The sequence below is a fragment of the Pogoniulus pusillus genome, chromosome Z, assembly GCF_015220805.1.
Source record: "Pogoniulus pusillus isolate bPogPus1 chromosome Z, bPogPus1.pri, whole genome shotgun sequence".
Taxonomy (NCBI): Eukaryota; Metazoa; Chordata; class Aves; order Piciformes; family Lybiidae; genus Pogoniulus; species Pogoniulus pusillus.
In genome coordinates, this window is record NC_087309.1 from 10,226,753 (window position 1) to 10,251,428 (window position 24,676).

The following is a 24,676-nucleotide window of genomic DNA, read 5'->3' on the forward strand; positions in this document are numbered from 1 at the left end:
TCCGCTCAGAGCCTGTCCTGCCGCTGTCCCCCGCCAGGGGGAGCTACGCGGCGGCAGGCGGGGCGGGCTCCGCCGGGAGCAGCTGCCGCCTCCGCACGCCTGCGGCCTGCCTGGGCACAGCGCCTGCGCCCTCTCGCCCGGCTGCCTGCAGGCTGCGGTGCCCGTGCGTGCGCCCGGGGCCTGGCTTTGTCATCCCCCGGTGTCAAATAGCCGAATGTCCCGTGCTAGGCTTCCGCGAACGCTCCGGAGCTCAGAGGTGGTGCAGCCAGCGCAGCTCCTCTGTCTCAGGTTATTCATGTTACCGCGGTGGTTTTGCTTGGACACTTTTACTCTACAGAGAGCACAGGTTTGGCCGAAGCCACTCTTTTGTGCTTCATTAGATGCACATCGTTTGGCATTGCATGAACCGAGCTTTGAGGCAGGACCTGTGGATGTGTTGATGGGAAGTTGAATATATACCAAGGGCATGCCCTGGCAGCCAGGAGGGCCAGGTGTGTCCTGGGGTGCTTTGATCACAGCATACTGGTGAGGGGCCTGGAGCACAAATCCTGTGAGGAGAGGTTGAGGGAGCTGGGGTTGTTTAGCCTGGAGAAGAGGAGGCTCAGGGGTGACCTTATTACTGTCTACAACTACCTGAAGGGGCATTGTAGCCAGGTGGGGGGTGGCCTCTTCTCCCAGGCAACCAGCAATAGAACAAGGGGACACAGTCTCAAGTTGTGCCAGGGTAGGTATAGGCTGGATGTTAGGAAGAAGTTCTTCACAGAGAGTGATTGGCATTGGAATGGGCTGCCCAGGGAGGTGGTGGAGGCACCGTCCCTGGGGGTCTTCAAGAAAAGACTGGATGAGGCACTTAGTGCCATGGTCTAGTTGACTGGCTAGGGCTGGGTGATAGGTTGGACTGGATGATCTTGGAGGTCTCTTCCAACCTGGTTGATTCTATGATTCTATGATACTTAGCCAGTCGAGGGAGGTGACTACCGTTTTATACTGCACTGGTGCAGCTCCAGTACTGTGCAGTTTTGGGTGCCTCGGTGTAAGGACATCAAACTATTCAAGTGGGCTCAGAGCAGGGTATTGAAAGTTTACAAAGGCAATACTAAAAAGGAGCAGCCTAGACAAGGCTGGTGATCAGTCCACTCCGTCCTTAAGGAGGCAGGTGGAAAGCAGTGAACAGTCTGGTGCAGCTCTCCTCTCTCTGGTGATCAGAGGTCAGTGAGTATCTGGATGATCTCAGCTACAGGATTTAGATATTTAATTTTGTGAGGAACCTGGAGTTAGACCCTCTCGTTCTATTACTCTACAACAGGCTCCTCAGAGGCTGTGAAATCTCTTTCTCTGGAGTTTCAGGGCCTGTCTGGATGTGTTCCTCTGTGTTTTGACCTAGACTGTATGGTCCTGTTCTGGCAGGAGGCTTGGACACAATGATCTCTTTGGGTCCCTTCCAACCCCTGAGGTCCTATGACTACATGAACTGAGATGTCTATAGTCACCAGTCTTTCTTTCCAATCATGTAACATACACCAGACCAGCTTGTTAGACATGACACTGAATTTCCCCTGCTCTGCTGTGTGGGATATTTTGTGCTTAACAAGGTCAGCTTCCTCTGGGGCCAGCTGTGTCTGTTCAGAAATAAGACATCAGCAGCTCAAAGCAAGAGGAACCAAACAAGAACAGGGCATATGCAAAGACCTTGAAATGCATGGTAAGTGGGGGAGCAGACAGGAACACAGCACTACAATCAATAGAAGAACCAGGTCATGAGGTCTGTAAATGGAAAGTAGATTAAAAGAAAGGTAATGGAACAGCCCCAGGGAGGTCTCTAGCTACTTTGTATCATCCAAGATGTTTCCTGGAATCCAGCTTTTCTGAGCACTACATAGAAATTCTCATCAAATTATGCTTCAGATTATTTGTTTGGAGGCTGCTGGTTGGAGAATGGTTGCAAGCACTTTTCCCAGCTAGTAACTCAGACTGACTACAGACAGTAACTTCCTAAAATTTTCATGAAAATATAGCCCCAGATTAAAGCTAACCTCATGCTGCAGCTCTGAGGCAATACCAACTGTGAAGAGAGGTGAGACCTACAATGAACCAAACCCTGCACTTTTTCCTGCTCAGCTGTGTGAACACTGATGCACTTAAAGTGCAGGCAGTATCCCCTCACAAAATTAAGGGCTTCACCTGTAAGGACTTGTGAGCAATACTGGCAGCGTATCTGCCAGTTTTAAATGGAAACATCTTGTATGTGCTCACTGTATTTGAAAAACAAGACCTAGCAATAAACAACTGACAGCACTTTCAGAAAAAAGAAAGTGCCTTGATTTTCTAAGCAAGGGATTCTGTGCTTAAGCACTGCTTCCGTAATAGCAACATTAACAACTCTATTTCTAGCTGCCATAGGTGTATGGTTTTGATATGCAGAGTCAAGGGTAGCACGTACCTCTTGCCTCTAGGGAATTTGCAATTAATTTAGTATTAGGGGCCTATTTCAACTCCATAGCTGTGTTTCAGGTACTAAGAACCTGACTGCATACAGGAGCTACCACTGACAAAAGTAGGTTTCTTTACTACCAAAAGGCAGTTAAGAGCCGTACTTCTTTGCATTTCCTACAGATTATGAGGATAAAATATCCTCCAGATTAGGAGAATAAAAAAAACTCCAATCCCCCTGAGAGAGTTTCTATAGTTAAAACTTTTGAAAGAATGCTCTAGTGCTGCCAGACTAGGAAAGCTAACTTTTGAATTCCACTTCATGATGTACACTGGTGACAACCCAATTACTTTTATTCACTGTACACCTTACAGTGAGTTGCTTCCCAGAGGTATTCAAGAGGTCAGTTCTTAAAATCAGAAGTATGTGGAGTGTTCCATCCCTCCTTTCCTGCAGCCAAGTTTTTCAAAGCCCATCACCCTCCCAAAGAAAGAGTACAAACACAATAAAGAAATGGATGTTTTACTTAAAACTGAAGTCTAATTAATTCTGCCTGTAAAAACAAGTATTTACAATATTACGCCAATAGAGCTGGTTCCATCACTTGCAACATTTATGCTGATGCTTCCTTTCTGAAAAGCTTTTTTTGCTTCTTCCTCTGAATTTTGCGTAGCTTCTTTTTATCTTTAACAATTGGCTCTACCTCTGGTTTCACAAGCTGTATTTCCACTGGCTTTTCTTCAGCTGGAGTTTTAAAGACCACTTCTGTAGGATCTTCTCCAATGAGCACTTTACTCCCTGTTTTCTTAATCTTTTGTACCTCCTTCACTTGCAGTTTCTCTCTAAGCTTAGCTGCCACAGACAATCTTAGCAGCCTTCGATGCTGTGAAAACAAATTACATTAGGTTTTACACAAGCAAGGTGGAAGAATTAAGGTGTTAGAAAACACATGTTAATTTCTCTAGTTAATTCTCAAGATCCTTATTCTAATGCCCTGTTTTCATGAAGTTTACATTCATTCAATTTTTACCAAAATTGCTCTGTTCTCAGATTCTACAAAGGGTCCCAAGGAAAGGCCAATACTGATTGTCCTGCACAGACAGAATACAAGATCAGCTGTCAAACTGGTTGCTAAATAAAGACAAAGGCAAAGCTGCTTACCGTATTTGGAGACTGGTAATGGGGATTTTCATACAGAGTTGGTCCTCCAAAGCTGCCTTGGAAGATTTTTATGAGGTTTAGGACAAAACGAGGCCCAATTTCTACTAAAGATGCGTCTTCTTCTATTATCTGCAATGAAGAGAACACTTCCTTCAGCCTTGTGGATTGAAACTAAGTATATGACCTTAGCAATACAGCTATACATAACTGTATTTAAATCCAAGATACCATGCCACTAAAGCCAGGAAGTTAGACTGTATTAAAACCAGTGCCATATATAAAGCCAATTCCTCTAGCCTAAAGCAATCATTAGTATTAAATGCCTGTGATTTTTTCCTTTGGGAAGTGAGCTCCAACATAAGTGAGGTCAAAGCAGCAATTAAGATTAACTGAGAAGCAAATCTTAGTCTTTGGCTAGTACTTCCCGTTACCGAGACAACCATCACAGAATCCCAACAGAATGTATGTTGAAGTACACAGAACTGAAAACATCTTTCCCCAGAGGTATAGAAGAAGGTAATTAATTTTAGGATCCAGAATTACTTTGGGCAAGCACTATGTGTTGGCATATTCTGACAATAAGCATTCTTCTCATTTTATTGCAGTTAATGGATTGGATATTGCATTACTTCAGAGCACCTCTCGAGTAGCTAAGAGAGACCACTAACCTGGTAATTACGAAACCAGATCCTCTCATCTGTAACAGTGAAGGTGAAGACGTGATCTACAAAAGGCTGGCTTTTGGGGTGGTACTGTGGTGTACTAAATGTCTGTAATAAAAGGCAGCACAGCATTTCTATATATCTGTAATTTAAAGACCATTTTAAATCAATTTACTGTTGCTGAAGATCCCAGTCCCAGGTTACATTCAAAACTCAAAACCTGAGAACATGTGTCCAACTGACTTTATGCATGGGTCTAATTCTTTGAAGAGTTTCTGCAAGTTTAGAAGTGTAAAACCACTTAAAAAACACTTGAGTTTTTTAAATGTGGCCAAAACACTGCTTCATATGACACAGAAACACTAGACAGAAGAAATGCAGACTCACCTGAATAAACAGTTCTTTCAGGAGGGCATAGTGTGGCTCCTTGTCAAATATCTAAAAATAATTTAAAAAAAAGTGATTTTACATAGAAGCTACAAGTGATAGCTGTACAAAGAGAAAAGAAAACAAAGACACATTCAATGAAGTAAAAATATACTTACTGGATCAAAAGACAGAAGGGGACGTGAGCCTCTTAAGCAGTTTCCTGTCATCTTCAATTCAGCCAGTGTGTGAACTACAGCAATTAAAAACAAACAAAGAAAAGATGATCGTTTTAGTACTTACAGGTAATTGCACAGACAAGAGAGCAAGAATCCAAACACAAAATACCAATCAACTTACCGTTCTGCACTAAGAATTTAGCTGATGGTCCCTGTGGTATATTTGAAAGCCTACATTAATGGAGGAGAAAAGAATGTTAACAGTAGTCAGAAGGCATGACATATTTCTAGTGCCCTGGAAAGCAGCCAAGAGGAGAGGGACCTGGGAGTACTGATAGATAGTAGGCTGAAGATGAGCCAGCAGTGTGCCCAGGTGGCCAAGAGAGCCAATGGCATCCTGGCCTGTATCAGGAACAGTGTGGCCAGTAGGACAAGGGAGGTTATTCCTGCCCTGTACTCAGCACTGGTCAGGCCACACCTTGAGTGCTGTGTCCAGTTCTGGGCCCCTCAATTCAAGAGAGATGTTGAGGTGCTGGAAGGTGTCCAGAAAAGGGAAACAAAGCTGGTGAGGGGCCTGGAACACAAACCCTATGAGGAGAGGCTGAGGGAGCTGGGGGTGTGCAGCCTGGAGACTGCAGGGGTGACCTCATTGCTGTCCACAACTACCTGAAGGGACATTGTATCCAGGTGGGGGGTGGCCTCTTCTGCCAGGCAACCAGCAATAGAACAAGGGGACACAGTCTCAAGTTGTGCCAGGGGAAGTACAGGCTGGATATTGGGAGGAAGTTCTTCACAGAGAGAGTGATCAGCATTGGAATGGGCTGCCCAGGGAGGTGGTGGAGGCACCGTCCCTGAAGGTGCTGAAGCATAGCCTGGCTGAGGCACTTAGTGCCATGGTCTAGTTGACTGGATAGGGCTGGGTGCTAGGTTGGCCTGGCTGATCTTGGAGGTCTCTTCCAACCTGGTTGATTTTATGATTCTATACCAATTAGTTATCTCCGAATTGACTTAATTTCAGCTGCTTTTACAGCACTGAGTTCTCTTAAAACACGTAGAAATGCAGTTTTGAACAGTGCTTTTGTAAACAGTCTACAAGAGCTAGTCATGCATTGTAAGCTTCCCTCACCCACAGAAGACAGCACAGATTTCACCAAGAGTCACTGTTCTGTGCATCTTCACTACCACAATAAAAAACTTCAGCTAGAATGGAAGCATCCCCAGCTATAAACAGAAATATAAGAAAACATAACATTTCCTTACCACATATAGAGATCCTGTTTCTTTTTGGCTTCAAAAAAAATGCACTTATTGCAGTTTTTCATTTCACACACCTATACAAGACACATCAAATTATTTGTGAACTGACTTGAAGATGTTTTCGAAACACTTTCTACATTAACCTACATATCTTCCACCCTCCAAAATCAATGTTCAAAAGCAAAGCTCTCATCCAATGTACTACACCTACTGATATGCAAACTTAAGTTGAAGCACTTGTTATGCTGAAAAAAAATCTCATGTATTTATTGCCAGGAGTAATAATGTCACTGAAGTTACAAGCAAGCCAGCATATTAACTGAATCTACACAAAAGACATGTTCAGTTTTCTTTCTCCATTAGGAAAGGTTTCGTTGACTTTATTAATCACTAGCCAGCCTGCTGTTTTAACACAAGTACTCTGTGACTATCAATAGTTTTCATCTATAGAGTTATACAGCTCCTGTAACCAGAACTGAGCATTTTTAGACTTGGTTTCCCTTTCCTCTTGTGTATTTATGTGCTAGTTTGAAGCTAGCTAGAATGTTTTGGTGAGAAGAACTAGAAAACAGGCTGTGAAAGGAAAAAAAATGGTGATGTCTACTTTGCTCATAGGCTTGCTGAGATGTATAAAAACAAGAATTAAAACACAGATAAGGTACTTCTGCTGGCGAGCTTGGAGCTGCATCTCTCTTCTGACCTCACCCTCCGTTTCTTTAACCCACTTTGCTTCCTAACCCCTGGCCGAACCTCCATTCTTCCTTGGGACTGGGGTAAGGTTGAAAGAGGTTGGGGGGAAGGTGAAGGAGCAGTTAGGACCCCCTCCTGGGGACTCAGGTTTCTGGGAGGGCTGCTGTGTTTCTGTATTACCTTTTACCTTGTATATTTCGTGTGTACTGTAAATATCTGCTTGTATATTGTGCTAGCTGTAAATATAAGCTTCATTCAATTTCCAGAGCTGGCTAAGTCTATTCTGGGTGATTTCTAAAGTGTGGGGGGGCAGGTAACATCCAAACCATCACAATTTAATTGTCACAAAAAATAAAGAAGCGCTAGTTGAATCCTAATTACCTCATTAATAACACCCAATTGGTCTTTGCGGTCCATTTTAGTATCTGGAAGACAAGAAAAACATTTAGAAGGCTGGAAACCAATTTAACAGGAGAGGTTCATGGCCCTTCTGCAAAAAACTTACTAGCTATAAATGAAAGATTAACCATCAAGTTGTTTCAGACACATTATGCAACAAAGAAACATAGCAACAAAAGTCCACCTACAGAGTCAACCAAGGAGGCCATAGGAGTAAATACCCAGAAAATATTAAGACACAATTACAGTAGTGATATTTCTGTCTCCAAAGGGCTCTAGTGTTTGTTTAAGGTGAAAATTTTATCAGAAGGGTCATGTACCACATTCCGAAAAGGAATAGATAGTGTTAAAGTTCTTGGTTTAAAACTGTCCTGAAAATATAAGTTAGGGATGTCTTCTTGTGCTAGTTTAAGCCTAGCTGGGATATTCTGGTGAGAAGAATAAGACTATAGGCTGTGAAAAGGAAACAATGGCCACGTCTTCTTCACTCATGGGCTTGCTGAGATGTACAAAAACAAGAACACAAACATAGATAACACAGCTGCTCTCTGGTTTTGGCTGCTTCCCTTCTCTAATTTGCTGTCTGTGTGACTAATCCCTCTGCTTCCTAACACCCCCTGGTCAATTCTCCAAACTCACCTTGAATGAAAGGCAAAGTCTGGGATAAGGTACAAGGGCGGAAAGGAGGTGGAAGGGTGGTTGGGAGCCCCTCCTGGGGACTCTGGTTTCTGGGAGGGCTGTTGTGTTTCTGTATTACCTATTTAACTTGTATATTTCTGTATACATTTTAAGTCTCTGCTTGTATATTGTGCTAAGCTGTAAATATAAAGCTTCATTCAATTTCCAGCTCGGCTGAGTCTGGTCTGGGTGATTTTTGTTAAGCGTGGGGTGGGGGGTGGGTGGGTAACACCCAAACCATCACACTTCTAAACCTACCTGCTTTAGAGTGAGGCATCAACGTCCTTAAGTCTTGCATTAGATGCCTCGTTCTGAAGTTGATTCCACGAGAAGAGAATATAAGCACCCGCTCCTTGTTTTTCCATTTCCCCTAGGAAAATGGCCAATAAAAGTTAAGCAGCAAGTCTGTAGCCTTAGAACTACTACAGCACAGCAACAACAAAGGTTTGTAAGAACATTTGTTATTATTTATCCATTCACACAGAATCGTTCTGTCAGCAAGTGATGACTTTCAATACAAAACACAGAGGTGTACGTTTTTACATACTGATGCAGGACTGATGCCAATTTTTAAGTCTCTAGAAAACACAAATTAAGAAAGCCACATACATTATAACTGTCAAACCAGCACCCCTCGAGCCCTGCAAAATGAGCTGAGCCACAATCTCAGAGCACTACGGAGGTTTTTCTTACAGATGACCACGTGGCAGACCTGAGACCTCGACTTACTACTTTTAAGCAAACTATAAGGCATTTATTGGATCCTTCTCAGGAGGATTATTCCTAAAAGAAACAAGCATATTTTTCCTGTATATAACAGTATTATTAGCTCTTTTAGATATCTCTGAGGTTAAGAAAACACAGCTTATTTATGTGAGAAATAGATGTTTGATCCGATCAATTCGCGGCAAGAGGTCACTCATACATCGCAGGTCTCCGTGTGTTTCCCCAGAAGTCACCTACCCATGTGATGCTACTTTCATTTGTGCTGCGTTTATTAAATAATAACTGGCCTCATTGCCCTCGTTTAGCACCTGGGTTCCCCCGTGCGCCCCGAGGTCTGCTACCTCCGCCCTGGGAACACAAAAGATGTGCAGGCGGCCCCCGGACCCGGGCCTCCGCCAGCAGCGGGCTGCGCCACAGGACCCGAGTTACAGCCGCAGGTCACTCGTACCCGCTGCAGCCATCGGCGGCGGAACCCTTCTCTAACACTCGGCCCGGTGACGGGCACAAGGCACTGGGTGAACACCGGTCCGGGAAGGGAGCAGAGCGGCGACACCCGGCCCGGCGCGGCCCTGCCCGCTCCGCCCCGGGCAGCGGGGTCGGTGCGTACCTGGGAAACCGGCGGTGGTACTTTGTACTCTCCCGGACCCGCTCCGTCCGGGCTCGGCTTCGCCTCCCCTCCGGGGGCGCTCGGGGCCTTCTTAGCTCGCTTCCTCGGCCGCGCTGCCGGGACGTCACGCTGCCGCTTGGCCGCCGCCATCCTCCCCGCCGCACGCCGCGGGCAGCCCGCCGCACTTCCGGCCTGGCCGCACTTCCGGCCCCGCCTTTCCGTCCTGTCCGCACTTCCGGCCTGTCCGCACTTCCGGTCCCGCCCTTCCGGCCCCGCCCTTCCGGCCGCCCCGGAAGCGCGGGGCGCGCGGGCCGGCCGCCATGCCGCTCTGCACGCAGCCGCCCGGCAGCGGCGAGCCCTGCCTGCTGCTCGCCAGCCTGGACAACGCCCGGCACCTCTCCGGCCTCCTCAGGGCCGTCCACTTCCAGGACCACGCCACTTGCTTCGCCACGGCCAACGGCCTCCGGGTGACGGTGGAGGACGCCAAGTGCATCCAGGCCCACGCCTTCATCCAGGTGCGGGCTGTGCTGCTGGCGGGCAGCCCCCTCGGCGCTGGCGTGGCCGGGGGCTGCTGCCGCTGTCAGAGGAGGGCCCCGGCTGCGTGGTGAAGGAGGCGTACAGCAAGTTCGCTCGCGGAAATACCGTCAGAGAGCTGGGAGGCGGCGTGAAGGCAGTGCTGCTGTGAGGCTGTTGCGTTTGTGACGTGCTCGAGCTGCCAGAGGCCTTGCTGGGTGCCTGGCTTGTTCGTGCGCGCTGGTTTGCGCGGTGAGCTTGAGACCTTGTTGGCTATGCTGGCACCAGCAAAGCCGGCTGCGACTTGTGTGACCATGTTCAAAAAGCATCTGTCAGTCGTTAATTTTTTTACACTGCGTTTCAGCAGCAGAAAAAAAAGGGTGAATTTGAGCCAACTTGAAGTGAGAATTTTAATTCACTGATACTTACCCACAGTATCTGCGAGGCTAAGCGGAGAGCTTCCAGCCACAGGCAGGAGTGTGTGGTTCTAGAGGAGACTGGAGCCCCTTTTGCTCTCTGATTCTGTCTGCTCTGATCTCTGTCCAGAAAGTTATAAAAAGAACCTGCCTATTCTGAGTAGGCACAGCTGAGGGTACTTACTGGTGGGCTACCTCGTGATTGTAACTGCTGTGTGATCACAGATCAACATATAAACAGGCACTAGAACCTGCACACTGTTACATGAACCAGCTGACATTCAGGTTCAGCACTGACTTTACATTTGATTATTTTTCAGGGTCAGTATCTGGGCTCTATTTAACAGCATCAGTAAGCAGTTAGATCATTTTAATTGCTATGTACAGCACCGCTTCTCTGTGCCACCTCTCAGCCTTGTACTCATCTCACATCTCTGTTTTATGTTGCAAACTCCACTGTCCAGGGTGTTCCATGGTGTGGGGTTTTGTACCCAGCACCACAGAATCCTTCAGGGTAATTTAATGCTACAACACTGCTACTACTAAATTATTATGATCATCGAGATGTTGAGGTGCTGGAACGTGTCATGGGAAGGGCAACAAAGCTGGTGAGGGGCCTGGAACACAAACCCTATGAGGAGAGGCTGAGGGAGCTGGCGGTGTGCAGCCTGGAGAAGAGGAGGCTCAGGGCTGACCTCATTGCTGTCTACAACTACTTGAAGGGGCATTGTAGCCAGGTGGGGGGTGGCCTTTTTACCCAGGCAACCAGCAATAGAACAAGGGGACACAGTCTCAAGTTGTGCCAGGAGAGGTCTAGGCTGGATGTTAGGAGGAAGTTGTTGGCAGAGAGAGTGATTGGCATTGGAATGGGCTGCCCAGGGAGGTGGTGGAGGCACCGTCTCTGGAGGTGTTCAAGCAAAGCCTGGATGAGGCACTCAGTGCCATGGTCTAGTTGACTGGAGAGGGCTGGATGCTAGGTTGGACTGGCTGATCTTGGAGGTCTCTTCCAACCATGTTGATTCTATGATTCTGTGATCACTTTTGATTCCATTTCACGGGATTCTTGTCACATTTTGTGAGGATACTCTGTTCTGATGATTGCTGTGAAGACCAGGCCTTAGCAGGAGACACTTTTCCAGTTTGCCCACCACACAACCTGTTATTAGAGTGCAGATTCGGTCATCATGTGCCTTCCCATGCATGGCAAGAAGTATCTCCTTTCTCCACTGTTAGAAGCAGAAAATGGTGTGTGAATAGCATCATTAAATCTGCCTTGCAAGCTCAGGTGTAAAGGAGGATTTGTCTGTTGTACATATGGAGAAATTACACATGACATGAAGAAAATGGGATACAAGCTGTGAGAAGAAATAGTAAAGCCCACACAGAGAGCTAGATGATGACCACAGGGCCTTTCTAAACCCAACTGTTCTATTCGAAGGAGGAAGTTATTCACCATGAGAGTGGTGAGAGCATGGAATGGGTTGCCCAGGGAGGTGGTTGAGGCCCCATCCCTGAGGTGTTTAAGGCCAGGCTGGATGGGGCTCTGGCCAGCCTGATCTAGGGTAGGGTGTCCCTGCCTATGGCAGGAGGGTTGGAACTAGATGATCCTTGTGGTCCCTTCCAACCCTGACTGATTCTATGATTCTAAGTTATGCAAAGGCAGAAGATTTTGGCTACACTGACCGGTCCTTATAGGCAGCTTTAAATAGCAATCTAGATTATTCTTGCATTTAATACAAGCTCAGAAGCAGCCTTGCTCAGTTTTATGCTACCTCTTGTGCTACCTCTAGAAAGCTTACCCATTTCTTGGATTTCATCAGAAGCATGGCCAGCAGGTTGAAGAAGGAATTCTGCCCCATGACTCTGCTCTGATGAGAGCCTACACGGACTATTGCTTCCAGCTCTGGAACTATTAGCACAAGGAAGACATGGACCTCTTGGAGCAGGTCCAGAGGAGGGCCACAAAAATAGATTTCCTTAATTTGAGCCTTTAAATACTTAAAAGGAGCCTGTAAGAAAGATGGAGGCTTTTTAGCAGGGCCTCTTGTGATAGGACAAGATGTAATGATTTTAAACTAAAAGTATATTTTGACTAGATATAAGGAGAAAATGTTTCATGGTGAGGATGATTAAGCAGCGGATGAAAGAAGTTTCCCAGAGCAGTTTTAGATGCCCCATCTCTTCGCTGCAAATATTTGGGATCAGATTGGAGAGGGCTCTAAGCAACCTGATACAGTCAGAGGTGCCCCTTCTTACTGTAGGGTGGGAGTTCAAACTAGATGACCTTTAAAGGTCTCTTCCAACCCAAACCACACTGTGATTCTAGATCCTTGAGTGTTTCCAGTTCCAGAAGTGGGGAGCTTTAGGCTTTAAATCTTGTAGCTGACTATAGACCTATAGAAGAGAAGTTTTTACATTTTCATGCTTGTGCCATATTACTTTGTTTTGGCTGTGACCTGTTTTGATTCTGCTAATTACGAGGATGAAGACCCACTTTTGTTTAACTGATACTCTGTTACATGGAGGCATCACTTTGTATTCATAGAATCATAGAATCAACCAGGTTGGAAGGGACCTCCAAGATCATCCAGTCCAACCTAGCACCCAGCCCTATCCAATCAACTAGACCATGGCACTAAGTGCCTCATCCAGTCTTTTCTTGAAGACCTCCAGGGACGGTGCCTCCACCAGCTCCCCGGGCAGCCCATTCCAATGGGAAATCACTCTCTCTGTGAAGAACTTCCTCCTCATATCCAGCCTATACCTACCCTGGCACAACTTGAGACTGTGTCCCCTTGCACTGATCTCTGCAAGTAAAACTGCTGTAAAATAATTGCAGAAACTCCCTTTGCTTCATCTCTTCCCTTTCATATTTTTCTTTTACAGGCAGAAATTTTCCAGGAGTTTACTGTTCAGGAGGAATCAGTGACATTCCGGATCAATTTGTCTGTTCTTCTTGACTGCTTAACCATTTTTGGTACTGGTTCTTTGCCAGGTGTGGTGCATATTTACATGTATCATATGTAATTACGTGGCTTTAGGGAGATTTCCAGTCTTGGCAAAACATCAGACTTCTCACCTTAAGTCTTTCTGAGCATGGCAGCTCTTTAGCTAGATTCATCCCTTTTACTTAAGCTGATAGAATTGTGTGCTGTGATACATGCTGACAGAGGGAAGAAAGTTGCTGATGAATGTGAGCCTGGCCAGTGTGTCAGGGACTGTTACAGCAGGTCTCTGTCTTTCTTATGCTGTAAATCAACTGTGCTAAACAGCACTGTGATTTGGGAAACCAAACATTCATGTGATGATTACCTAGCAAAGAAAGAATGAAAGCTAAGATGCAGTTTGGATTACACCAGTAACATGAGTAGTAAAGAAAGATGAATGAGCCAGAAAGAGCCTCAGGACCATGGAGGGTTTCCAAGTTCCAGTATTTCTAGCATATCCAGCTTACTGTCACAGTAAAAGTTAACTGTTGGGTAGATTAAATGAGTTGGATTTGAGCTAGTGTCTACCTACAAATCATTTCATTGGGTTGTGTTACCATCAGCACTTCATAGGATGTCTGAGAGGCTGCACTAAGCATTCTCAATATCATTGTGATGGTTTGGGTGTTCCCCCCCGTCCTCCCCCCCCCCTATAAATCACCCAGACTAGACTCAGTGGGCTCTGGAAATATGAATGAAGCTATTTATTTACAGCTAGCACAATATACAAGCAGATATTTACAGTATATACAGTTATAGACAGAAATATAAAAGGTAAAATGTAATACAGAAACACAACTCCCCTCCCAGAAACCTGAGTCCCCAGGAGGGGCTCTCAACCACCCCTACACCTTCCTCCTACCCCTCTCAACCTTACCCCAGTCCCAAGAAAGAATAGAGGTTCAGCTAGGGGGGTTAGGAAGCAAAGTGGAGGGTGAGGTTAGAGAGATGCAGCTCAGCCAGCAGCCCAAGTGAGAGTGGTTATCTAATGTTTTTATTTCTTGTTCCCATACTTCTCAGCAGGCCTATGAGGGAAGTAGACCTCACCATTGTTTCCCTTTCGCAGCCTGTAATCTAGTTCTTCTCACCAAAACATTCTAGCCTGCTTCAAACTAGCACAATCATGGTATTGGAGGCTGCTAAATCTGGTTAATCTGTGGCCTATCTACCAGTAAAGTGAATTTTCTAAAGGGATCAGGTGTGTTAACTAGCTCAGAGGAATTATCATTTTCAATCTCTTTTCAGGGACATCAACAGCCCTTAGGATGTGTTACCGTGGCTATGGTTATCCCTTGATGCTCTTCTTGGAAGAAGGAGGAGTAGTGACAGTGTGCAAAATCAACACTCAGGAACCTGATGAATTGTTAGACTTTGACTTCTGTAGCACAAAGGTTGTTAATAAAATTATCCTGCAGTCAGAAGGGCTACGGGAAGCTTTTGCTGAACTGGATATGACCAGTGAAGTTCTGCAGATCACCATGTCTCCAGATAAACCCTACTTCAGGTACTGAAAACTCTGCTTTCAGCTCAAGTGCCCATGCTTGGTCCCTGTTGTTAAGGACTATGGAGAAAGGATTTCTTTTAGAATACTGCTTTATTTCAAGAAGAATTGTAACAAATGCAGTGAATCACAACATGTCATCTAATTAATGTAGTAATTAAGATACTGACAGCCTTGTAAATGTGTCACTCACATGGACAGCTTAGTAGTTTTAATTAAGTACAGGAGTGTTCTGTGGAACAACCATTGAGATATGCAAGATGACTGCTTCTGAGGAGTTTTCAGAGAGCTGTGATCAGGTGTTTTGAGATGGTGCCTTTTATCTTCCAGGTTATCTACTTTTGGAAATGCAGGAAGTGCACATCTGGATTATCCTAAGGACTCTGATTTGATGGAAGCATTCCACTGTAACCAGACCCAGACTAACAGGTTAGGAAGTCTGTGATCAATCTCCTCTGTGGCAGGCCTGAAAAGTTTAAAGTAACAATTTTTGCGTTACCATAAGAATAATTTCACTAGTGTGGGGTGAAAAATACTTTCCATCTGATAGAAGTGTGTGTCTCTGGTCAAGAGCTAAGTGTTAACAATGTCTGTCCAATATTCTTACCCGGAAAGAGGTCAAATTAGCATGTTGCTAGTTATTTTTAGTTACTCTGTAGGATTATGTTGTTTGGATAATGTCCAACAATCAACCTGACACCGCTGTGGCCATTAAACCATGTCCCGAAGTGCCACATCTAAATGTTTCTTGAACACTTCCAAGGATGGTGATTTAACCACCTTCCTGGGCAACCTATTCCAATGTCTCAGCAGTCAGTCTAAACCTCCCCTGGCACAACTTGAGGATGTTTCCTTTTGTCCTATCACTTGATACTGGGGAGAAGAGAACAACACCCACCTCACTACAATCTTCTTTCAGGTAGTTGTAGAAAGTAATGAGTTCTCCTCTCAGCCTCCTTTTGTCTAGAGTAAACAGTCCCAGTTGTCTCAGCCACTCCTCATAAGATTGGTTCTTCAGGCCCTTCAACAGCTGGCATGCTCCAGCAACTCAATGTCCTTGTATTGAGGGCTTCAGTAAAACTGAACGCAATAGTCAAGGTACAGCCCCTCCACTGCTGAGTACAGGGGCACAATCACCTACTCCTGCTCTTGCTGATACAGGCCAAGATGCTCTTGGCCTTCTTGGTTAGCTGAGCACACTGCTGGCTCATGCTCAGCTGGCTGTGACCCAGCCTGTCCAGCTCTCTGCAGAGCCTTCCTACCCTCCAGAAGACCAACGCTCCCACCCACTTGTCGTGAAGGGGTTCGTCTGGGGTTTGGGGGAATGAAATATGAGGCCGAATTTTTAAAGGGTTTAAATAATGTAATATCATATACACAAGGAATCCCCCCTTCCCCAAACTTATTTACAGCTACCCCACACAAGTTCTTTGTGTGTGGTTCTGAGATGTTATTACAGAATGTCTATCTACAGCAAATTGGGAATTTAGCAGAGGTTTGAAAGGATTTAGGAAGAGAGTTTGTGGCATGAAAGTGCCACTGGTAAAATTTGAACGTTTATGCTGTCTTAGCTCGAGTTTGCTCAGTTACTCACTGGCTGGAGTCAGTTTTGATGGTCCCAAATATCGTGGGCTTGAATAGTTCAGCTCAGGGGTTATTGGGGCGCACTGTCTGGAGCTTCCACGGGCACAGTCAAGCTGGGAACAGCGGCTGGAGCGGCAGCTGGCCAGGAGCACCTTGGTCAGTTCCCTGGGCTGGTGCCGTGGGCTGGAGTCATGCAGCAGCGGTGGTCCCCCAAAGCGGCTGGAAGCGGCTAGGAGCAGCAGGTGGAGGAGGGTGGCAGGAGAGGAGCCAGGGGCAAGATAGCAGCGACACTGAACTGTCCCTTTTTATGAGTTTTGATCCTGCGATTGATGGTCCTTGGGCCACAATTCTGTCCAATGAGGGCTTGGCAACAGGCCAAAACATACCAAATAAGGTGAAGTCCAGGGGTCCGGTACCCCCAAATGTGGAGAGGGCTCAGGTGGCTTCCCCACCCTAGGCGCGTGAGCTTACACAGCGTGTTTACTTCAACCTTGAGGAGGCAGCCCAGACTCGAAGGCACCAAGGCTATTGTGTCCCATTGTCCCCCTTAACTTGTTTACCCCAAGTTTAGGCAGGGTAACACCCTTTGGGGGGACATATCCGGGCATGAACAGATTTGTAAACAAAGTCATTTGAGGCCTGTGCAACCCTCCACCGCACCACTTCAGTGTCATCTGTGAACTTAATGAGGGTGCACTCATCCAGTGTTTCAGGTCCTCTCTTCACAGCTGTATATTTTTTCAAATGACTTCTGCTTTTCCCCTGCAGGTACAAGATTTCTTTGCTTAAACCATCCACAAAGGCATTGGCTTTATCTTGTAAAGTGTCCATTCGAACAGATGCTCAAGGATTTCTTTCACTGCAGTACATGATTAGAAACGAAGATGGACAGATCTGTTTTGTGGAATACTATTGTTGCCCTGATGAAGATATCACCGAAGCAGAACTGTAGGTGTATGTTTTGGCATCTACATTATATTTATAGATATATAAAATACTTCTATTTTTTCATACAACTGGGTAAGAGCTGTAAAGATTAATAGACTTGATATTTGGGGTGGGGTTTTGTTTTGCCTGTTTTTTTTTTATACTCTGGAATTAGAAAAACAAAGACTTCCTTTTTTTTTTTCCTTGCAAACATTTCTTAGCCTTGACTCAGGAAAACAAAAACAAAGCCCTGAAGCTGAAAGGACAAAGGGGGCAGTTGATCTCTTCAGCCACTGATTACAGCAATTGCTGCTATTCACAGTGTTCTCCAAATATTCGTGTTTGTGTTTTGTCCTTTGGCTTGTTCTGAGCAATTACACAAGAGAAAAACCTGAATACTAGTTGTATGTTAGCCAGTTAAATCTCAGTGATTTAAAAATAACCCCAAATTTGTCATGGAAGTGGGTAATATGCTCAAACTCGTCTGAGCAGCAGCAGGTGGTTTCTTTCTGGCAAGTGCTGGTGAACTCACAAGGCTCCTCCTCACTTCATTTATTTTTACTATAACTCAGTTCCTTGGAATTTCTTCTGGAACCAATTTACACTTTTGTCTGCAGTACTGGTGTTGGTAAATCAAGATAGAAGCCAGGATTTACTTATTACCCATGACTGCTCTGCAATGTTGCTGTTTTATATGCAGTAACTTGCTCTAAACCATTTCTATGCATACATGTCCCCATTACTACCATGCTACTCTTTACTAATGCTGTTTAGAAACATAAGAGAGTAAAGTTTTGTATTTGAAATTATTTGTGAAGTTTGTTTAGCTTTGCAATAGCCTTTTTCAGCAGAGGAGTGACCTCTAAAAACTGAAGTAAAGGAATGTCTGCCTCTGTCCCATGGAGTGGTCTATTTATATCACTGCTTAATGAGGACCTGATGTTTACTCACTGAAACAGGAGTGTGGTTTCTGGAGTGGGCTGTGCTTAGGTCAGAAGTTGCATTTTGCCTTTCGCACCTCTCTGTTAAAATCACTCTGTTCAGAACAAGAGGTCCCCCAAACCCCAGGTGAGTGTTGAACCAAATGCAGAGACTGCAAATTATACTACAAGAGACTGAAATCTTCCTGCCTTGCTGCCTTGGGCTGTTATCCAAGAGTTGGAGGTACCTTCTGCAGCTTCAGACTCTATCTGGGTTCTGTTGTTTGTCAAAAGGTGAGGTTCTGCTTTGCACATGTGAAGAACAGTATGTTTATATGTTGCGTCAAGCTGATGGCTCCACAGTTCAACAGAATCCAAATCCTTTGGATTTCAGATGCTTTTGTTGATCATTTTTCACCTCTTGCTTATGCCAACAATACTTGGCATAAGCCAGCACTTTCAGAGTGCTCAGTGTCAGAAGTTCAGTTTTGTTGCCTTCCATGCTGATCATCCATTTATTGCAGTAAACTTAACACATGAAAAACAAATTACAGATCTTTAAACTGCAGGACTGATAAAGAGAGCTAATAATAGTCTAAATTACTTATTTTTTTCACCCTCAAACTGAACTATTCAATGTAGGTGAATTTCCCTTCCTGTCTCAGTTTCATCAGTGAAAAAAAAAATTATGATGTCACTGGAAATTATTAATGTTTTCACTGACTAATGAATATTAAGAATGTTTCACATAACCTCTGGATGACAGGATGAAAATGAACACATCAATCAATGTGAATGTGTTTCAGAGTGTCAGTTTCTTGTGTTGTGTTTGAGGACACTGCTGCGGCAGAGTCATTTCCTACAGAGGTACCATATTACTTCTTAAAATAGTACTTTCTAGCAATTTCTTTTGCAATATACCAACAGTGATCATGGAAATAATACCCTAAGAAGTTAGAACACCACAAAGTACCAGAAAGTGGCTTGCATTTCATAAATAACCACAATGACAGACTTGCATGATTTGTGCAAGACTTAACGTCTGTACCTCAGCTGGACTCAGAAAGGTGAGGAGGAGCCTGTGCTTGTTCTGGGTGGATGAAAGGATGGGAAGTTTCAGCTACAATATCCTTGCAATAAGGCAGGGAGTGGCTTCAGGATCCACCTTGGATTGATTATTTTACCCCTCTGCCTTCAGACACAGTAAAAACAGAAAGGGTGAGGAGGACAATGGCTTTAAGGGCATCAGGTCTTTCTTAGCTGGTAAGCTGATAAAAGACTTAAATTTGCTTGAAGTTACATAATAGAATCAACCAGGTTGGAAGAGACCTCCAAGATCATCCAGTATAACCTATCACCCAGCCCTGTCCAATCAACTAGACCATGGCACTAAGTGCCTCATCCAGTCTTGAACACCTCCAGGGATGGTGACACCACCACCTCCCTGGGCAGCCCATTCCAATGCCAATCACTCTCTCTGGGAAGAACTTCCTCCTAACACCCAGCCTGCACTTCCCCTGGCACAACTTGAGACTGTGTCCCTTTGTTCTATTGCTGGTTGCCTGGGAGAAGAGACCAACCCCCACCTGGCTACAGCCTCCCTTGAGGTACTTGTAGACAGCAATGAGGTCACCCCTGAGCCTCCTCCAGGCTAAAGTGACAGTACCTTTAGTATGCTTTATCTCTTCTACTTGATAAGTCTTTGTCCCCTGGCAGACATATCACAGAACAGATTTTGCTCACCTTTCTTAAAAGGTGATAACTATTTAGTATTATTAGTGGTGTGACCTAAAACCAGTTGTTGGATGTGATAACTGGCACCAGTGTGTGCCCCCAAGCTCTACCTGCCCATGCAGGTGCTGCATAAGATGCTCTTGGGCACAGAGGGGTTTGTGGTACTGCACAGCTGGCCCTGCAGAAACCTGACTGCAAGGTGCAGGCCACCTTCACTGAGAAGCAGGCTGATCCAGGGCTGTGCTTGCAGTTACTTGCAAAAACTGGTGCTCAGCCTGAGCTAACATAGAGGGCCTATTGCAAAGCAGTGTTAATGACAGGGGTGGGCTTGTTCTAGCATCTGACAGTATTCCCAGTCACTTTCGTAGGTGTAGCCTGGTAAGTCACCAAGAAAACACTTTACACCTCAGTCCTATTACTATAAGCTGCTTACCCTGACACAGAGAGCAGAATGCTGTGGGCTCAGCCATCACTGGGGAGCATTTACTCTGATCTGGAAAGGAGGAGTGATCACATTGAAGCAGCAGGTTCACATACACATTTGTATTTTCCTGTAGGGGATGCTTCATTCCTGAGAGCCACCAAGCTGCAGCATCACTCCCAGGCAGATTTAACAGCATACCACGAGCCTGGCATGCTCATGGTGTGCAAGGCAGGAGCAGATGGCTGCTGGTTGGGATGCAGGAACACAGGCTACAGCTCCAGGCTTCTTGCAGGGGATGAGGTCACTGAGATGTGCCTGTTTCCAATTTCCAGCTGCTGGTAGGAAGCCCCATTACTAACTGTCTGAGCATTTCAGGCTGTTGGAAAAATGCACCAGAAGGGCCAGCACTGCGAATGTGGACAGACCAGCACGCAAGCAGGCTTCTAAAATAACAGACTGAAAAAGATCATGATTGCATAAATACCTGGGTTAAACTCATCAAATAGAGTCTGTCAGGGCAGTCAAAGGCCAGTGGGAGCCTGGGGGTGCATTAAGATGAGTCTGGCCAGCAGATAGAGGGAGGTTCTCCTCCCACTCTACTCTGCCCTGCTGAGACCTCACCTGGAATAATGTGTTCAGTTTTGGACTCCCCCAGTTCAAGTGGGACAGGGTCTATGCAAAAGAGTCCAAGGGAGGGCTACAAAGATGATGAAGGGGCTGGAGCACTGCCATGTGAGGAGAGGCTGAGGGACCTGGGGCTTCTTGGTCTGATGAAGAGAAGACTGAGAGGAGATCTTATCAATGCTTATAGATATCTGAGGGCTGGGGGTCAAGAGGGAAGGGACAAACTCTTCTCAGTTGTGCCCTGTGACAGGACAAGGGGCAATGGGTATAAACTACAGCATAGGAAGTTCCACCTCGACATGAGGAAGAATGTCTTTACTGTAAGGGTGATGGAGCACTGGAACAGGCTGCCCAGAGAGGTTGTTGAGTCTCCTTCTCTGGAGACATTCAAGCTCTGTCTGGATGCATTCTTGTGTGACCTGCACTGGATTCTATGGTCCTGCTCTGGCAGGGGTAGTTGGACTTGGTGATCTATGGAAGTCTCTTCCAACCCCTAACATGCTGTGATCATGTGAAATGCAATGCCATAAAATGCCTCAGGTTAAATTACAGATCTTACCACAAATCAGACTCTCCTGAAGCCACCAGTGTGACTGGGGACTGGTACCTGCAGGATTAGAAGCATAAACCTCTACTGCTTGTGCAAAGAAACAAGGCCAACAGTCAGTGGAATTTTAGACTGGTGACATCCAACATCAGGATCCCATCACTGTGTCAAATCAGACAGAGACCATCATTTCTCCTAGCAGACACTTTGTCATATCCTGTTGTAACCTAGGGAACCCAACAATTGTAGGTTCTGGACAGCAGCAGGGGCTGCTGGTAGGACTATTATTTAGACATAAAAGGTGTACATTGAGTTTCCTCAAGTAAGAATTTCATGGAACCATAGAATCATAGAATCAACCCACAAACACCTCCAGTAAGCCACGTCTGCAGAACTAGACAGCTCTAGATGCAGTTTTCAGGGTACTCCAACTCTTGAACTGTGGCTTGACATTAAATTCAGAGCATTTCTGGTGCTCCCCGTGGCAGACCCAAACCACATGGAACGGAAAATTTAAACCACTGATTAGTCTTAACCCTTGCAACCATTTCTATTCATCCAAAAGCATTTGCTGGGTTAGGTTGTGCCGACAGAGCATCTGCTGGGTTACCTCATGTCTGCCTGTGCTGATACTCTGAAACCTCAACAGTTAACTCCTCCAAGAGCTTCTCCATGAGTACACCCAATATTCAGTACCATGGCCCACTGTGCAGCTGCTCTGCAGACTGAATGCAGAGGCCTCCCACAGTAGTGGGCTGAGAACCTATCCTCAGGGACAGCCAGAGCCACAAGAGGATACCTCTGCTCTAGGAGGTACCCCATACTGAGAGGTCTGGCTACACTGCTTGAGCCAACAGTTACTTCCCTGCAGCACATGAGTCTCTCGTGTTTAAGAGAGCATTGATTCAGCCTTTTGTGTCTGCCTCATACCCAGATGAATGGGTCAGGTCAGATGGGCAGAGGCTGCATTACTGTGAAGCAGCTCTGCATTTTCGACCCATATGGACCTCCAGCCTCTCTGTTTATCCCTCTCACTCCTGCACTCTAAAATAGTACCCCAGACTGCCAGAGCCCTGCAGAGAGCAGCTTGTACAGTCTAAATGCAACATGCATATAGGAACAAGTGATTGCTCAGTTCTGCAGCATTCAGAGCAGTGAGGCCATGCACCACCTACTTCCTTCCCCCAGCCAGCCAACCCCTGGTCAGGGAAATTCACTGAACAACGTGAAGTAGGTTTTCAAGCTCAATAGCAGCTCCACATAGTGATGAAGCATCTGCCGAATCATTTCCAAACAGCTATTTCACTGGCCCTCTCTTGGCTGCCTCTCCTAGGGCACTGTGCTGTAGTCTACTGCCACTCCTGTGGCTTTTGCTGTCTTGGGGTGACACGTAGCAAACACATTGTCACATATCTGACCTACTGGTTAGTAGACCTTTCTACCATCACTAAGCCTCCTGCTGAGCCAGCATGGAGAAATACTATCTTGTGCTAGTTTGAGACTAGCTGGAATATTTTAGTGAGAAGAATTAGATTATAGGCTGTGAAAAGGAAACAATGGCAGTGTCTGCTTCACTCATAGGCTTGCTGGCATGTATAAAGACAAGAACACAAAACATAGACAACACAGTTACAGTGGCTCTCTGCTGCAGCTGGTGTCTGCACTTCTCTCTGGCCTGCTTTCTCTGTAACTAATCCTTCTGCTTTCTGACCTACCCTGGCCATTCCTCCTAACTCACCTTGCATGTAAGGCAAAGTCTGGGATAAGGTAGAGGGATGGAAAGGAGGTGGAAGGGTGGTTGGGAGCCCCTCCTGGGGACTCTGGTTTCTGGGAGGGCTGTTGTGTTTCTGCATTACTCTTTAACTTGTATATTTCTGTATGTAGCTGTATATATTGTAAATACCTGCTTGTATATTGTGCTGAGCTGTAAATATAAACCTTCATTCCTTAATTTCTAGCTGGCTGAGCATAGTCTGGGTGATTTCATAAGAAAGGGGAGGCAGGTAACACCCAAACCGTCACACATCTCTATCCATGAAAGCCAAAACCAAGCCATCTTGCAACTCTGAAATCCCTGAGGAAGATTTGTATGGTGTGATCATGCTAAGGGTGGAGAACCAAAGCTTGAAAAACAGTGGGACCTCAACAATCTGCATTGCCGCTATAAGGTAGTTTTAAACTTCACTGGAATGGGAAACCTTAGTTGGACTTTGCCACCTCTAGAAGTACACCTGAGAAGTGGCTCCAAGCATACCTGTCAGTAGAAGGCATAATGTGCAAAACTGGCTATATGGGGTTCGGAGTGTATTTTGTTCTACCTGATAGATCCATAAAGTTAACAATCAAGTTGCAATTTCAGGTAGGAAAATCAGGTACATCTGTGTCTTGGGTTCTAATTCAAATTCCCAGAGACTCTAATAGATTTGACAGACCCAATAACAATTTACAGAGTGCCCTCCCCTCTTCCCCCTCCTTTCCCAAAGACAGGGATTAGATATAGGGAGAGAGAGAGGTAAACACACCCGAATAAATCAATCTTACTTGATTTGGAAGTTAAAAGGAAAAGTTTAACAATAACTTAGAAAGGTATTTGAGATAGGGAAGTTTACAAAGGATAGGGAAGGGGAAATAGCAAAATACAAAAGGGATAAATACAACCCGAGTGTGTGATGGTGGCTTTGCCTGCCTCGTGTCTGCCACGTGTGGTGTGCTGGTATGCAGGCAGAGATGTGTGTGGAGTGAGGTGTGTGGCGAGAGAGAGAGGACCAGGAAGCCCCTCTCCTTTATAGGACTGTGTTCAGTTCTGGGCCCCCCAGTTTAGAAGGGACATTGAGATGCTTGAGCGTGTCCAGAGAAGGGCAACGAGGCTGGTGAGAGGCCTTGAGCACAGCCCTACGAGGAGAGGCTGAGGGAGCTGGGATTGTTTAGCCTGGAGAAGAGGAGGCTCAGGGGTGACCTCATTGCTGTCTACAACTACCTGAGGGGTGGTTGTGGCCAGGAGGAGGTTGCTCTCTTCTCTCAGGTGGCCAGTGCCAGAACGAGAGGACACAGCCTCAAGCTATGCCAGGGGAGATTTAGGCTGGAGGTGAGGAGAAAGTTCTTCACTGAGAGAGTCATTGGACACTGGAATGGGCTGCCTGGGGAGGTGGTGGAGTCGCCATCCCTGGGGCACTTCAAGGCAAGGTTGGACGTGGCACTTGGTGCCATGGTCTGGCCTTGAGCTCTGTGGTAAAGGGTTGGACTTGATGATCTGTGAGATCTCTTCCAACCTTGATGATACTGTGATACTGTGACAGGAAGTAGGGGGGAGTGGGCTAACCATCACCTGGAGTGTGACCCACCT

At 45.8% G+C, this 24,676-nt stretch overlaps 2 protein-coding genes across 2 annotated transcripts; one reads left to right on the forward strand and one right to left on the reverse strand.

Annotated features, from left to right (window-relative positions):
- Positions 1-2,937: 2,937 nt before the first annotated feature.
- Positions 2,938-9,362, reverse strand: BRIX1 (biogenesis of ribosomes BRX1). The gene is made up of 10 exons (XM_064176480.1): positions 9,157-9,362; positions 8,082-8,193; positions 7,128-7,171; positions 6,060-6,130; positions 4,981-5,030; positions 4,800-4,873; positions 4,642-4,692; positions 4,261-4,362; positions 3,593-3,721; positions 2,938-3,314 (listed from the first exon to the last, which is right to left on the reverse strand). The coding sequence occupies exons 1-10, from the start codon at positions 9,304-9,306 to the stop codon at positions 3,045-3,047; spliced, it is 1,053 nt and encodes a 350-aa protein (XP_064032550.1). The 5' UTR covers positions 9,307-9,362; the 3' UTR covers positions 2,938-3,044.
- A 68-nt stretch (positions 9,363-9,430) lies between these two features.
- Positions 9,431-17,480, forward strand: RAD1 (RAD1 checkpoint DNA exonuclease). The gene is made up of 6 exons (XM_064176481.1): positions 9,431-9,671; positions 12,972-13,080; positions 14,318-14,576; positions 14,904-15,002; positions 16,926-17,105; positions 17,306-17,480. Exons 1-6 carry the CDS (start codon positions 9,477-9,479, stop codon positions 17,379-17,381), a joined length of 918 nt encoding a protein of 305 aa, XP_064032551.1. The 5' UTR covers positions 9,431-9,476; the 3' UTR covers positions 17,382-17,480.
- The last annotated feature ends 7,196 nt before the right edge of the window (positions 17,481-24,676 follow it).